The following is a 17416-nucleotide window of genomic DNA, read 5'->3' on the forward strand; positions in this document are numbered from 1 at the left end:
CTGTTGTAAGGGAAGGAGTCCTGGGCCAGCAGTCTGGAGAGACTATGTAACCCCGGCACTTCCCCTAACCAGCTGAAAGGTAGATGGTCCAATCACAGCAGTTCTCCGAGCCTCAGTTTCCTTGTCTATAAAACGAAGGGTAGGCTTGTCGGGCCCCTAACTAACTGTAATTTTCCAACCTGAGGCTCAGGGAGAAATCCATAAAACAAAATTCCTTCAAAGTACTGCTAGAAGTGAACTCACTGGTCAAGGTTGAACGATTTGTTCTTTGGGTCCAGGTAGTAGGGGCAGCAATAGGCCACCAATCTCGGTTAACTTATTAATACACTTTGCCCATACATGTGACTAGTCTTTAAATCTCCGCACCTTCCCAACCTTCCAAGGAAACGCTGTAACCCGGGAAGGTCTGTAGCCTAAACTGCAAAAGCCCGCCCCTGGGAGGGGAGGGGGTGAGGAGCCGAGGTCTAGTCGTGCGCCTGCGTATTGAGCTCGGAGGGCCCAGGTCGCGCGGCGAACCCCTCGCAAGCTCTGCAAATCGCGCGAGATTTCCTCCCGAGCTCCTTGGCGGTGAGTGAAGCGTGGGGCCCCGCCGGCTGGGCCTGTTAGGGCTGGGGAACCCGAGGCTGGGTCGGGCCCTTCAGGTGAGGGAGGATCAAGGAACCAGGGTGACCTCCCGGCTTCCTCCCGGAGCTGCTGGCGACTCTAGCATTATTGCCTACGTCACTGGGATAGGGAATGCTCGAGAAGAAGCAGAAGCAGGGTTTTTTTTTTTTTTTTAGAATTGTTGGTAGTAAGCAACCTCAAGTTTGGACATAATTGTGTTTAAGGTGTCCTTGGGATGTTCATTTAACACATATTTAATGGGCACCTACCATGTGCCGGGCATAGGGGGTGAACATAAATCACTGAACTAAACAGGCACGAGTCCCTATCTTGGTGTTTACCTTCTGGGAAGTCAGTCTGAAATTCTGGGTTTTAGACGCAGATTTTTAGTAATTTATGTATGAGTCGTTGGTAGTAGGAGCCATAGAAGGTGAAGCCACTGAGAAATGGAAGAGCCATGCAGGAATCCCCACATACTAGGGGAAAGGAAGGAAAAAAACAGAAGTCTCAAAGGAAAGGAGAGCGACGGTCCAGAAAAAGTGGGGGAAATCCCAGAGATTTACACGTTTTGTAATAAGGCCGTGGGCAACAGTCATTTGTGGCAGAATAATTGAGCAAGATCAGGGTAGAGACGTTTTGTTTTGTTTTTAAAGATGTTGGGAAGCTCATGTTATGGCAGTGGTGTGTGTTGTGTTTCCCTGTGGGTTCTAGTGCAGTCATTACCAGCTAGTTGTTCCACCATGGGCAAGTTATTCAACCTCTCTGTGCCTCGTTTTCCTCCTCTGTAAAATGGGAACAGTGACAGTACCATCCTCAGAGTGTTGTTGGGTGGAGGGGTTAAAGGAGACAATGGCTATTAAGTTTTTAGCCCAGTTCCTGGCACTTAGGAACATTCAGGAAACAGGCTGAGAGAAGGAACTTTCCCAAGATCCCGCGTGATTAGAAGCAGGACATGTACTCTGCTTTTCCTAGTTGGGTGCCCTACCCCTTATATTAGGCTGCAAGGTAGATATTCAGATAACACACTCTTTTTGACTGGCACTAGAATTTTTCAGTTGATCATTGATCTGATATTATTTTGGAATATTGCTTACCACCAGTTAGGAACCTCCAAATATGGTCTGCTTGATGTCAGTCAATAAGGACTTGAGTTTTTTTTTTCCCTTCTATTTGGGATGAATAACACCACCACCACCACACCTCCTTTCAGATCTAGAGCTGGTGTATCATATTGTATATTTTAATTTTGTGACTAAATTTCTTTATGTTTTAAATGTGTTGTTTGTTGTGCTATGGAGGGATATTGCACGATTATCCTACATTAGTTAATTGTAGTGTTTGATACTTGAAAACTTTCTAATTTAATACAGAGGGAGAAAACTTTAATAGTGTACTTTTCATGCTGATAAGCAGTATTTGGACAAATATACAGTGTGCATAATTTCAAGTAATAAAGCATACATTGAAAGTAATTAGGGAAAAGGGTGGCAAATATGAAACTTCATTTGGAAAGACTCCTTTGAAAATTTAGCCATCTTGGTGCTGTTAATCACCACTTAAGGTCAGTTATCTTTGGATCCAGTATCAATTTGGAAAACTTTGCCTTTTAACCCTATGTAATTTACACACATGGTGATTCAATAGGAGATTTTCTTTAAAAAAATACATTTAGCCCTACAAGACATTATGGACTTCTCTCTGTGATGAAATAGGATGCACACAGCACCACCTTTAAAGTTTCTTGCCTAAAAAGTCTAAACCTGCATCTAATCAAACCTCTAGATCTAACTACCTGTCAGGGATAAGAGGGGAGATAGAAGAATGAAGTAAATGACATTATGAGAAAAATAAAAAATAAAAAAATAAAAATAGGGACTTCCCTAGCGGTCCAGTGGTTAAGACTCCGCACTTCCACTGACGGGGCCACGGATTCCATCCCTGGTCGGGGAACTAAGATCCTGTATGCTGCTCAGCCAAAAAAAAAAAAAAAAAAAAAAAAAAAAAAGACACTATGAGGATGCAATTAAAGGTCATTCAACAAAGGAATGAAGAAACATGTTTTTTCAACAATCAGTGACATGAAATAAAAAAAAGGGGAGACTCAAAAATACAGTATATGAGGGCTTCCCTGGTGGCGCAGTGGTTGCGCGTCCGCCTGCCGATGCAGGGGAACCGGGTTCGCGCCCCGGTCTGGGAGGATCCCACATGCCGCGGAGCGGCTGGGCCCGTGAGCCATGGCCGCTGAGCCTGCGCATCCGGAGCCTGTGCTCCGCAACGGGAGAGGCCGCAGCAGAGGGAGGCCCGCATACCACAAAAAAAAAAAAAAAAAAAAAAAAAAAATACAGTATATGGACCTTGATTCTAACGAACCAACTGTAAAAAAATGGAATTTGAATGTGCACTAGGTATTGGATAATGTCAAGGAATTACCTGTCAACAGAATTATTAATTCTGTTATGTTAATGGCATAGTGTTTATGTTTAAAACAACCTGTTATTAGAGATGCATAACTGAGGGATTTTTGAATGAAATAGTGTGATGTCTGGGATTTTGTTTTAATGGGAAGCTGGGGAACGCAGTCCTTAGCTGGCAACACTGTGTCCGAAAGGAGAGAGTGGATATTGAGAGCAACCAGCCATTAAGGTCACAACCAGTGAGATTATAAATATATACGTTATAAAAAGTAAGGAAGCAAATAGGATGAATATCCATGTTCTTCATTCTATTTTATGGAATGCCACTAACATCAGACATTTAGTTCTTAATTAGGAGCAGAATTCCTCTCTTCTAGAAAAGGGTACCTACAGAAGAATTGAACATTATTATGTGGCTATATACGTGAAAACCGTGTTTGGAGGTGATTGGGGGGCAGTAGTGGAAAGAGTGAGGACAAGTGAGATCTGGGATGAGGAGATTTATGTTTCAGTCCTAACTCCTCTGCTTAACTGCTATGTGATCTTGGGTACAAACTGTACCTCAATTTCCGTTGTAAAATAAGGATATTACCTATATACTTTGTTTTAAGAAATAAATCTGTGTGAAAGTTCTCCATAAGTTATCTCCATAAAAATACCATGTTAAGCAAGATTTGAAAAATACCCCGTGATGATTATTTAACATTTTTCTGAGAAGTATACATAAATCTCAGGTCTATATAAGAAACTCAGATACTATATGGGATATAGAGAAATACGAAGAAATTCAAGAGTCCTGCAAATTTAGAAACTAGATTAGGAGTAGAGTCATGGGTAAATGAAATTACCCAGTGATACAACGCAAGCATTATTAAATATCAAATGGATCTACAGATGGTTGTCAAATGTCTAAGTGTGCTGCTGTATAAACTTAGAAATGATGCTAAGAGCTAAATATATTGCAACTGTTGATAAGCAACAAGGATATATTGTATAGCATGGGGAATTATAGCCACTATCTTGTAATAACTTTTAGTGGAGTATAAGCTGTAAAAATGTTGAATCACTATGCTCTACACCTGAAACTAATATAATAATGTAAATCAACTATAATTTAATAAAAATATGTTGCAATTGTAAAAAAAATGAGTCATTGATATAATTGTTCTTGGGCTTCTCAATGTTACTAGGTACTAAAGAGGATGAAATAAAATATCTAATGAGAGAAGACAACTAGTAAATAATTTTTAAAAGGATAATATTTGCTTAGTAACTTAAAAATCAAACAACTTAGACATATAGGATGGAAATTTTTATGTAGTAGTTAAGTGATTGGAATGTCAGACAGCTTGGGTTTGAATCTCAACTCCACCACCTTAGGAAAGTGCTTAAACCCTTTAAGGCACATTTCCTCATCTATAAATTGGGGATAATAATAAAATATTTAATAGAATTGTTAGATTAAATGAAATATATATTAAATATTATTAAATACTAGATAAATATATATGTGCATATATATATATATGTATATATGTTTCATAGCACAACAGTCCTTGGTACAGAATAACACTAACGGTCTGTTCTCATTTTTAGTGATGGATAAAGTAAGCATGCCCAAGTCAGATAGTGCTAGCACTGGAACTTCATTTTGCTTCTTTCATTAGCTCAGATTGTAAACCCAGAATAAACTGATCCTTTTTTACTCACTTGGCCATTCTATATTACATAATTTCCTAGAAGGTGAGGATTTTTTAAAAAATAAATTTTTATTTATTTATTTATTTATCTTTGGCTGTGTTGGGTCTTTGTTTCTGTGCGAGGGCTTTCTCTAGTTGCGGAGAGTGGGGGCCACTCCTTATCGCGGTGCGCGGGCCTCTCTTGTTGCGGAGCGCAGGCTCAGTAGTTGTGGCTCACGGGCCCAGTTGTCCCGCGGCATGTGGGATCCTCCCAGACCAGGGCTCAAACCCGTGTCCCCTGCATTGGCAGGCGGATTCTTAACCATTGTGCCACCAGGGAAGCCCGAAGGTGAGGATTTTAAAATGCTTTTGATGTATTACTTTTATAATCAGCAGAACTATTAAGAAATTTAAATTTTGATAAATGAATAAAAGAATTTTTGAAAATTTGGTTACATCTCAATTAAACGGCTAGTGTTTTATTTGCTACTAGACTAACTGGCTAACTCTGGAGGAATATATCATTGTTTTCTTTTAATCAAGCTAGTAGGAGCCTTAATCATGATGGCTTGAAGATGAATGTGCTTGAATTATGAGGCCGAAAACATTTTGTTCCACTCAATCTTCAGTGAATTTGTTCTTATTAGTCAAATATTCTAATTAGATTTAGTCTTTCTTCATATATTTGCTTTAGGAGGTAACTCTAACAGGAGACTACATCTCTTTTGGATCCTAAATATGATTTTTCCTCTCCTTGTTCAGAAACACAAATGTACTTTTTTTTTTAACTTTTAAATTGTTGAATATTTCATAACTTACTTGTGATTTAATACTTTTCTGTTTATAGGAGTTATTTTATACAGAAGTCTTGTGAGACCACTGTGCAAACAAGGTGATGATTGTACAAAGAGTGGTATTGAATTCCCGACCTGGTATGTATTTGTCTGTGATGAATGAACAACTGTGGTCTTTAATAATTATTACTGCAAATGGAGGAACAAAAAGTAATAATATGATGTAAATGTGGTAAATTAGGTAAGAAGATATTAACACTAGTAGAGATATTAGAAGAAACTCTTTAAACAATATAATATTCATTTTAAATTTTTATTTATTCATTCATTCATTCATTCTTGGCTGCTTTGGGTCTTCATTGCTGTGCGCAAGCTTTCTCTAGTTGAGGTGAGGTGGGGCTACTCTTTGTTGCGGTGTGCCGGCTTCTCATTGCTGTGGCTTCTCTTGTTGCGGAGCACGGGCTCTTGGTGCACGGGCTTAGTTGCTCCACGGCATGTGGGATCTTCCCGGACCAGGGCTCTAACCTGTGTTTCCTGCATTGGCAGGCGGATTCTTGACCACTGCACCACCAGGGAAGTCCCAATATTCATTTTTTAAAATGATAACTTATCAAGGCCACTTGTTGGGGAAATAAGGTATTTTAAAATTATTATAATTTTTAGAAGGTTATATTACAAATATATGTGGCTTTCGTTTTTTCTTTATAATGTGTATCATTGATTCTTAAGATGTGCTTTTCTGTTTTATGTGAAAAGCACTGACCTATGTCATCCTAGGTCATCTAACCTGACATCTAACCTGAATGATAGAAGCGTAGGTATGGAAGTAACCTGAGAGGTTTGGGCCCATGCTGCCTTGGTTTTGGTGCTTACCTAGCATGTGGCCTGGGAAAGACACTTACCTTTTCTCAGTTTTAGTAAAGTGAGCAATTAGATTAAAATGTCTACATTCTATTTTCACCTTATAAATTTGATGATTCAATGAATATGAAGTTTTAATTATATTCATTTAAGTTTCTCTTTTCATCTTAAAATGAGGAAGGATAGTTTACCTGTTTGCTTTGGCTAATGTGGTGTTTCTGCTACCTTGTAAATTTTAATTTTCATCGTTAAATGTGCTTTTTCACTTTTTGAAATCCTTCTATAATTTTATAACAGATAAGGTGATTTACCTGTAATCACCTTAAAAAAGAAATTTTCACATTGACAGCAATATGCCAAAGGAAATTCTTGGAGAAAACCAAGAGCAAGTGAAACTATTTGAAGAATTTATGCTGAGTTACAGAAAAATTACAAAACAATATGGATTTATTCATGTGTGTATTCCAGGAGTGCTCTAAATCTTAAAGTGACCTTTTAAAAATAATAAATAATTCTATGGGAAAGTGACTTTTTGATTGTATATTTTTGCCTAATGTTCTAGGAAAAAATGGTAATCCAGTGGTGGAAAATTTCCGAGTAGAAGAAGTAAACTTACCAGATAATATCAATGAAGGACAAGTACAAGTCAGAACTCTTTACCTTTCTGTGGATCCTTACATGGTAAGAATCAGGATTTTGTGACTTAGTGAAAATAATTTTATTTTCATATTTTTTCATGTTGCATCTGAATTTCATTGTGCAAGCCTCATGATTAATAAATATTTGAGGGACTTCCTTGGTGGCGCAGTGGTTAAGAATTCGCCTGCCAGTGCAGGGGACATGGGTTTGAGCCCTGGTCCGGGAAGATCCCACGTGCTGCGGAGCAACTAAGCCAGTGAGCCACAACTACTGAGCCCACCTGCCGCAACTACTGGAGCCTGCGCACCTAGAGCCCGTGCTCCGCAACAAGAGAAGCCACCGCAATGAGAAGCCTGCGCACCGAAACGAAGAGTAGCCCCCGCTCGCCACAACTAGAGAAAGCTCGCGTGCAGCAACGAAGACCCAACGCAGCCAAAAATGAATAAATAAATTTATTTTTAAAAAAATCACTCTGAACCCTCAGACTAGTCCTTTCTGTTATATTTTCTCAAAACAGTACCTTGACCTTCAGCCTATATTAATTAATAATTATTTGTGTTGTTATTAGATATTTATTTTCCCTAATAAAAACTTATTATGACAAAGATCTTATTTATCACTGTATCTCCAGTGACAAGCGTAAGTGCTTATTAAGTATTAAAGGAAGGAAGGAAGAAAATTACTTTGGTTGCTTTCACTTGACACTGTTCTAAAAAAAAAAAAAAAGGACATAAGGATCTTCAAAGGGGAAAAAAGAAATCTGATGATGAACATTAAATTATTGAAATTTTATATCATTCCAAATTCACAAGTAATTTTAATCACTATGTATGTACTGTATTACATGGTTATATTTAATATGTATCTACTATTTTGATTTCATATTTGTGATTTTATATTCATACCTTCATATGAAAAACTAGTCCAGATATTATTATTATTTTGGTGGTTGTATAACATTTTATTGTGTTGACATCATTCTCTTACCTATGGGGAATTACTCGTTCCCACTTTTTCTATTAGCCTTAAGAATCAGGTTCTTGGTATGGCCAGTATCCAATGGCTGCTGCACTTGCTTTTCAAGAATATATGGAAGGGGCACACAAGCACAAGTGTAGTGTATTCCCATAGAAGCTTCTGCCTCAATTCCCTATGTGGTCTTTTCCCCTGGTGAACTGAACCAGACCATGGGGGGCCCCTTGATCAAGCAGCCTTCCATCTATTCCATCTCCTGGACCACACTGTAGGCTTGTAAGTCTTGGCCTTCATGAGAGAGGCAAGAGTGAGCCACAGAGAGGAAGAAAGCCTTGATTACCTCCGGAAGAAGTCTTTAGCCCTAGTCCTATGGAAAGGTGTGGTGCTATTGTGACATTATGTCTTTGAGGAATAAAGAGAACATCCAGCTGAGGTTAGGGGGAATGTTGTAGTGCTTGGTCTGAAGTTATGATGAATAACTGTATAAAAATTGTTTCATTTCTCTTTTGGGTTATTTCCATTGAGGAAGCAGTATTGCTTGGCTGAAGAAATGAGCAGTATTATGGTCTATATTTTACTAGTTTGTTTTCTATAAAAAAATGGACAGTTTTATAATATTATCAGCAACAGTAAGTGTACCTAATTTGCTACAATCCATTGAAACCATTGACACAGTATCTTGTATTATTTTTGCTAGCATAATGTATGTAATATTACATAAATTTTTTTAAGTAATTAAGAATTTTAACAGCTTTATTGAACTATAATCCACATATACAGTTTACACATTTAAAGTGTACAATTCAATGGTTTTTAGTCTATTCACAAAGTTGTGGAACTATCACCACAATCTAATTTTAGAACATACTTAAATTCCTTTTTAATTTCACTTCTTTACTTGTTAGAGAGGGGATACTTTTTTTTCAGGATAAAATATAACTGAAAGGAAGAGAGAAATTAAGGTAAGTTTTGTTTGGCTAACACTGTACTTAACATTACTTATTACATACTTTCTTTTAGTCACTGGGTAAATTAGTAAACTGTTTCATTATTATCAGAGAGAATTATCCTAATCTATGTTTTCTTTTCTTAGCGTTGTAGAATGAATGAAGACACTGGCAGTGACTATATATCACCTTGGCAGCTGTCTCAGGTGGTTGATGGTGGAGGTATTGGGATTATAGAAGAAAGCAAACACACAAATTTTACTAAAGGCGATTTTGTGACTTCTTTCTATTGGCCCTGGCAAACCAAGGTTATTCTAGATGGAAATATCTTTGAAAAGGTGATGTATAATATAAAGTATCTGATTTTTTCCCTCCTGTAATTCCTTCTTTATGCATTTGGTGCTCAGTTCTGTTTGTTATCAGGGAAAAAAATAAAAGCACATGTTTTCTTTTTAGATAGCTGTCAGAATATGGAAAGCCTTTTATTCCTCTTCCACTGTTGGTTGTAACTATGTATGACAGTTCTTAGATTGCCGAGTGATGTTGTTTTCCATATTTAATTTCTCAAATTTTACATAAATGTTTTATACTAAGAACTAGAAGGCCCCTTATAGTTGTATGCTTTAAAGTTTCCTGAGAAACTACCATGTGACTTAAGAAATTCATTTGGTTTGTGCTTGAAATTCCATCTTGTGTCAGAAATCTTGAGTTTGGTTTCTACTGTTAGGCTGAACCATGTGGAATTACCAATATTTGTCTGTTTTGACCTACAAAAACTGGCAGCCTCATGTAATTCAGCCTGATATTTGTCATCAAGGAAGTTACCTTATATCTCTGAACCTCAGTTTCCTCATGTGCAAAATGAAAACAATAGCTACCTCACAAGTGAATGTGAAAATTAAATTAAATTTAGCTATGATAAATGTGATTAAGGCTTTGTAAAAAGCTTTATAAAATTTTAGTATTTTTTTGTGATTACAAATTATTATAATCAGTTAAAGATGTCTGTTAAGATAAAATGAGATGCGGGAGACATTACACAATCATTTGCCAACTTAATGGTACTAGTAAAATATATTTAACTAGAAATTTCACAGCAGGAAGTGAAAGAGAAACATTCAGCACTTTCTAGTTTTCCCTGTCATTGTGCTATAGTGGGAAATTGAGCAACTGGAGAGAGCTTAAAAATGTTCGGGGAGTAGGTATTAGAAATGAGGAAGAGGAATTCAGAAGGGATAGAAAAATGATCTTTGCTAAAAGCAAACTTATCTCACAATGTTTTTATACTGGCTTTACTAATAAATGACTGTTAACTACAGGATACATTTCTGTGTAGTGTACGGTAGACCTTTCTGTATATTATAGACTTTAATATCCCCATTACCTTTATTCACACACCAGGCTTAACTGATAGCCTTTTAAAACTGCTGATTACAAACTGCCATTTTCTTTCTTTGTGGCAGACCAAGGTGGTGAATCTTGATTACTTTTGGTGGTTTATTGAGTTTTTACCAAAATTATCCAATTCCTTAAAAACTATTATAAAACCTTTATGGTAGGGAGTCTTTCTGTATAATTTTTTTTCAATTCTCCCTAATGTTACAGATAAGAAAACAGGCACAGAAAATGTGAGAGAAGTATAATTAACTATTGATTGGGCCTGGTAAACATATAAACGTAAAATGCTAAAAAGCTGACAGAGACCTCATTTTATTCTGTAATTAAGCTAGAAGAAATTGTATCACACCTTCCTTACGTTTCCATGGACCATTTTAAGCATCAGTAATGAGAACTGTTAGAGTTTGAGCTCATTTTTATATAGATAAATGTTTACTTTGGAATTGCTCAGAGATTTTTAAACCTTCCAGTTTTGCCCAGTGTTTTCCTGTTAAGTGTTTCCTCTCTTTTGAAATATTTGGGACATTGACAAGAAAGAATGTTTGGTATCTCTTATGTGGCAATTCTTTTTTAAAGGTTTTGTAGGTTTTTTTACTATAAAAAGAAGTAATATTCTTTTTTTTTTCTTTGTACAAGTAAATTATAGAATTTTAACAAGACTGAAGAATGGTTTACTGTTCTTGAAACTATGTTGGGTTGTTTATTAGTCCACTTGAACTGCCATTACAAAATACCATAGACTGAAATTTATTTTCTCACAGTTCAGGAGTCTAGAGGTCTGAGGTCAAGGTGCTGGAACATTTGGTTTCAGGTGAAGCCTCTCTTCCTGGCTTAAAGATGGCTGCCTTCTCACTGTGTCCTCACACAGCATCCAGCCTTTCCTCTGTGCACCTGCATAGAAAGAGATCTCTGGTGCCTCTTCCTCTTTTAAGGACACAAGTCCTATCAGATTAGGGCCCCACCTTTATGACCTCATTTAACCTTATCCCCTTAAAGGCCCTATCTCCAAATATACTCACACTAAGAGTTAGGTCTTCAATATATGAATTTGGGGGGGACACAATACAGTACTTAACAGGTTGTCTCTACCCTATTGACTTAAAATGAAATTCCTAGTATTATTTTTAAAAGGTATGTATATATTTTTTAGGTAGACCCACAGCTTGTGGATGGGCACCTTTCATACTTTCTTGGAGCTATAGGGATGCCTGGTTTGACTTCCTTGATTGGGATACAGGAAAAAGGTCATATAACTGCTGGATCGCATCAGACAATGGTTGTTAGTGGAGCTGCTGGTGCTTGTGGATCCTTAGCTGGGCAGGTAAACGTTTGGAGAACAATCTGATTTTCTAAAAAACTAGTCATAACTGAATCTCTGGATATGTGTACATAATTTAAAATATAAAATTGAACAAATTTATGATTATTTTACACAATTTTGGTAGAAATGATATTACTGCATGCTTAGACTCTCTTCTTAACAATATGAAAAATGTTATAGATTTTTGCATTTTGTTCTCTTTTAACCAGAAATGACATGGTAAATGCTAGAGCATTGCTCTAATCAATATGAAGAAGAAAATCACAGAGTACCTGTCTGGAATTACATGAATTAAAAAACATTTATATTTAAAAAAAATCATCTTCAAATAAGAAAGCACTTATTGGGTTCTAGAAGTATAGTAAATATTATGATAGAAATTTATAAAGTACATTGTTTTATGAATAATAGCCTTTATAGTGTGAAACCATTGAAACAAAACATTTTATCTTAATAGTGATTTTAGTTGCTCACAGGCCTGAAAAATATTGAATTGCAAGATAGAGTTGTTTTGGGTCTGACTATTCCGTTTATGACATCATCTTTAAATTGCGAGATTTTAACATTCAAACTAACTCTAATTTTATTCAATCTTAATTTTTTAAAGAATGCCATTATATCTGTTCTCAGTTCTTTTGGTTTCAAATTACTTTTAGCTAAAAGCCTTATAATCTAACCTCAGTTGTGACGAACACTTTCATATATGTACTTGTATTAACTTCCATACTTTCACATTTTTACATTTAAATTGTGGCAGTAGAAAGTTGTTTAATTTTCAAAAATTTCCCCCCTAGATTGGCCATTTGATGGACTGTTCCAGAGTTGTGGGAATTTGTGGAACACCTGAGAAGTGCCTCCTTTTGACCTCAGAACTGGGCTTTGATGCTGCAATTAATTATAAAGAGGGGAGTGTGGCAGAACAACTCCGTGAGTTATGCCCCTCTGGAGTGGATGTTTACTTTGACAATGTTGGCGGTGACATCAGTGATACAGTGATAAGTCAGGTTGTTTTCTGATTTGTTTGTTATAAATTTGAATACTACGGTTTATTTGATGTGATATCTTTTTACCTGATACTGAGAGAGAAAAAAAAACTTTATAAAATTGTAGGGTTTATGGGGAAAAACATGATGGTCAGTATTGTAATTAAGTGATACAGAAGAGCTTGCTGAAGCTGCTTCCATTTGTTTGTAGATTTGCACTGTGAGCATCAATTTCAGTTCTTTGCTAGCAGTGTTATATTTTCACCTGTAATTTATTTTTGTGAAAAAATACAGTTGTATTATTCAAATGAAATTCTAACCTTTAACTCACTTCTAACCATCAACCAACTTACATCAACCAACTTACAGCCATGACTTTGGGTAAGGAAAGGATTTTCATAGATTGCAGGTATTTACCTATTTTAATTGACAGTGTTACAATTTATCAACATTAGCTGTTAACACTGCATTGTCCTTTACTATATGTAAAATTGTTTTCAATTGAGGTTAAATTATTTAAATTCTAAGAAATACTCTACCAATAATAACAAAAGTAGCAACAATGATGACAAGGAGAACTAATGCAATTCTTTTGCTGATTACCAAACTCTTATTTACCGCTGTGTTCCTTTGGAGTAGACATATTTTCTAGCTAATTAAAGCTCTCTAATACATATAATGGTTAAGTCTTCAAAACAAAATCAATTAATTGGCATTATAGTATTATATAATACTAATTATATAATACTATAATGCCAATTATAACTGGCATTATAGTATTGAATACTATAGGGAACTCCCTGGAGGTGGTCCACTTGTTAGGACTGCGTGCTTTCACTGCCCAGGGCGCAGGTTCAATCCCTGGTCAGGGAACTAAGTTACCACAAACCGAGTGGTGCGGCCATTTGAAAAAAAAAAAAAAGGATTAAATATTACAGTCAAGGAGGCTTTCATTGAGGCAGCCATAAAATTAGTAAACATAGGGAAGGTGTATATCTTAGGTTATAATCATCAATTTTCTCTGAACAGATGAATCAGAACAGCCACATCATCCTATGTGGTCAAATTTCTCAGTACAACAAAGATGTGCCTTATCCTCCTCCACTACCCTCTGCTGTAGAAGCAATCCGGAAAGAAAGAAACATCACAAGGTGTGTTCTACGCTTTCCCCTTATTACCAGATTCAAGGGGTTTAAAGATCATGGATGTATACAAAATATGTTGTTCTTCATATATAATTTTTCTTATCAAATAAAACTTGAAAATGTACATTTTAAGGTGGTCATTTAGGTTTTGGTTAACTAGGTCCCTGGCAGAAAACTTTTTGAAAAATGCATCTGTTCAATCAATCTTTTGCAAATCTTTTTTGCGAGTGTTAGAAATTCAACTCATATTGGCTTAAGTGCGAAGGAAATTTATTGGCTCGTGTATCTAAGAAGTTCAATATTAGTACTGGCTTAGATTGGCTGGATAAAGGGTTTGCATAATGGTGTCATGACTCAAGTTTTTTTAAAAAAATTAATTAATTCTTACTTTTGGCTGTGTTGGGTCTTTGTTGCTACGCGCGGGCTTTCTGTAGTTGTGGCTAGTGGGGGATACTCTTCGTTGTGGTGCACGGGCCTCTCATTGAGGTGGCTTCTCTAGCATGGGCTCTAGGTGCACAGGCTTCAGTAGTTGTGGCTCGCGGGCTCTAGAGCACAGGTTCAGTAGTTGTGGCGCACGTGCTTAGTTGCTCCACGGCATGTGGGATCCTCCCGGACCAGGGCTCGAACCCGTGTCCCCCGCATTGGCAGGTGGAGTCTTAACCATTGCGCCACCAGGGAGGTCCCATGACTCAGTTTTTTTTCACCCCTGGGCTGTGCTTTCTTCTGGATTGTCTTGGCTGCAGGCTCTCCTCTTGCAGCAGCAGGAGGATGACTGTTATCTTTACTCTTACATTTTACCAGATTAGCAATCCAAGCAAAAAAGAGAACAGCTCTCTTCTTGCAGTTTTATCACATCTCCAAGCTGATACTTAATGGCCCAGACGGATGTCACCCACAAAGTAAAATCACAGTGTTACTACCAAATGGGATTATAGATGCTGGGCAGACAGTACAATAGAAGTCCATTATACTTACGCTTGTAACTACACCTAAAGCTATATCTGACCAGATTCTGTGTGATTAAGTCCTAATGTTTGAAAGATTAACAAATTTTAGAGTTCTGGAATGATTTGATTTGGGCTTTCTCGCTCCCTCCCTAGTCTCTGATCATTATCCTTTTCTTCCCCACTACAGAGAAAGATTTCTGGTGTTAAATTTTAAGGACAAATTTGAGTCTGGTATTCTCCAGCTGAGTCAGTGGTTTAAAGAAGGAAAGCTAAAGGTAGGACTTGCTTCTGTTCTTTATCAGTATTATTCTTCCTGCTACTTGATATACTTTTGTATTATTTGGATTTAATATTAGTTTCATAATAAATATTTCTACAGAAGAAAAGTATACTAAATATTATAAATTAACTTTACCTCCTGAGTGAGGGTAACTCTCCTGATTGAGAAACCCTCTCATTATTCCCTTTATCTAAAATTTTATTAATGTTTACTTTTCTTACTATATTACCAGATCAATAGGTTTTTGTTTTTTCCAAATTGTAATAGTCATTAACAAATATTTATGGAATGCTACTATGAGTTAGAAGCTGTGCTTTCTCGAAAATCTTATAAGCACCTCCTAGTACCTCTCCACCACCATACATCTTTCCTGCCCTCCCTGGACATTCTGATAGATCTCTTGGCTGTGGCTGAAAATCAGGAATTATCGATCTGGGGTCCAGAGACCCTGACCTAGGATGTTCTTGAAATGTGAAAATGATAGGCAAAGTTGTATGTGTGTGTGTGCTTATATACTTTGTTTTTTGAAAAGAAGGTGTATAGCATGTGATATTACAAACTGAAGATTAGACAATGGGAAAATAGGATTGTACTTAAAAAAATGAATTGATAGGAAACTTTTCTGGACTACCTACACAAAATGAAGAATATCTCTTTTTAGACAGAAAATGCTAAATAGTATTGCTACCTTTTGCAAAACTGAAAACTGTTAAATAGAAACACTGAAGTCTAAAGAATATAAAATATACCTATTTTGATTACAGATCAAAGAGACTATGATAAATGGATTGGAAAACATGGGAGGTAAGATGAATGTAGATTTATTATACACATGAGTTCAGCACAAATACTCTCTTTTTTCTTTTAATTCTACTTCTCTGTTGTTTTTTTCTTTTTAAATCATTTCTTTCCTGTAAAGTCTTGATCAAACTTCATGAAGTTCAACTTAGTGGTATTTAAGAGCCATTGTTTTCTCATTTCAAATTGTAAAGTAAGTGTTTCTTTGGTTTTGTAAATAACTTACGAAAAAAATGTAAGAATTGTGAAAGTCATTTAGCCTCTAGGTAACTTTTTCAGATTGAATGGTTCTAAGCCATCATAAGATTACATGAAGCAAATTTTCAATATTTGGGGTTTTTTTTTTTTTACTAACATACACAGATTTCAACACTCTTTTGTTTCAAATAAAGAGGATTAAATAAAACTGATAATTTTTCCTTTTTGAGAAAAAAATTTAATATATTTGGAGATGTATATTTCACTTAGTAAAACTTTGACTAGATTTCTAATATTTTAAAGTTATTTAAAAATTGTTATTGCTGACATTTATCCTCATATTTATTTGCCTCTAGTCTTCAGACTCTGTAACAGTGAACATGGATGTAGACACCAATTAATCATTTCTAGTTTGGGTAAAAACACATTTTTAAGATGTTAATTGGGTTAGTTTGTCCTGTAACTTTGCCAGTGTTTTACTTGAGGTTTCTTTTCATGACAGTTTCCTTCTGTACTTAAAATCATTGAAGAAATTATTCAAATTAATTGTATGTGTCTGACCTACTGATAAACATGTATGATGGTGACATTTATGTTTTCAGATAACCTAGTTTTTTTTTTCTTTCCAGCTGCATTCCAGTCCATGATGACAGGAGGTAACATCGGAAAGCAGATAGTTTGCATTTCAGAAGAAACCTCTTTGTTATCTCTGTAAACGTCTTCATTAAGGAAGTACACGGATTGCTTTCCGTTTTGCACAAAGATTTCAAGATACATTAAAAAAAACCCTTAAGAGTACAGATAGCTTTTGATTTAAATGTGATCATAGGTGATATTTTCTTAGCTGCATAACATAATTCTTTCATATGTCTTCAATATCATATATGTATTCTTCATCCAATATGATTATTTACAATAATAGATTGAAGTCAACATGACCTATTTTTCCTTCTTTTGTTAAAACTAATATTACATGAAATTTATATCAGATATTCTGAAACCACTGGAGATTTGATGTAACTGTTTAATAGATCATACAAAATATTTTTTAAATTAATAACTTTTATTAACTTCATAAGTTGTATTTAAAATAGAATACTTGAGAAGGCACTTAGTAAATATTGAACTGGACATGCTTTATGTAATTCTTGAACTGAAGCTTGGTGAAGAATAAATTGGGATGGTCTTTCCATATTATAGATGGAAGAGGGACTTAATTGCAGGGTCTGTGTGTGTGTGTAGGGGTTTGGGGGAATTCAGAGTTTGTGGAACAGTTTTTGGGGTAGGAGAGCAGAGGCTTTGTGTTGGGAGTAGTGTGAGAAGTTAAACAACTGAGGTTGGTTAGGTTGATGGAGGGACTAGATTTACTACAGAAGATATGTGTTTTGCCAAGTAGTTCACAGTATAGCCTAAAAACTCAAATATATATTGATA

The 17416-nt window shown here is 36.0% G+C and overlaps 1 protein-coding gene across 2 annotated transcripts; it reads left to right on the forward strand.

Annotated features, from left to right (window-relative positions):
- Positions 1-477: 477 nt before the first annotated feature.
- Positions 478-17098, forward strand: PTGR2 (prostaglandin reductase 2). 2 transcript variants are annotated; one of them, XM_007109017.2, is made up of 10 exons: positions 478-567; positions 5544-5628; positions 6914-7032; positions 9059-9250; positions 11461-11631; positions 12426-12635; positions 13644-13765; positions 14894-14981; positions 15751-15790; positions 16612-17098. In XM_007109017.2, the coding sequence occupies exons 2-10, from the start codon at positions 5592-5594 to the stop codon at positions 16695-16697; spliced, it is 1065 nt and encodes a 354-aa protein (XP_007109079.2). In that variant the 5' UTR covers positions 478-567; positions 5544-5591; the 3' UTR covers positions 16698-17098. The 2 variants fall into 2 exon arrangements, 1 of the variants encoding a protein (XP_007109079.2); XR_008618703.1 differs by lacking the exon at positions 16612-17098 and having other exon boundaries at positions 485-567; positions 12426-12558.
- The last annotated feature ends 318 nt before the right edge of the window (positions 17099-17416 follow it).

This window comes from Physeter macrocephalus, chromosome 11 (genome assembly GCF_002837175.3).
Source record: "Physeter macrocephalus isolate SW-GA chromosome 11, ASM283717v5, whole genome shotgun sequence".
In the NCBI taxonomy this organism is placed as follows: Eukaryota; Metazoa; Chordata; class Mammalia; order Artiodactyla; family Physeteridae; genus Physeter; species Physeter macrocephalus.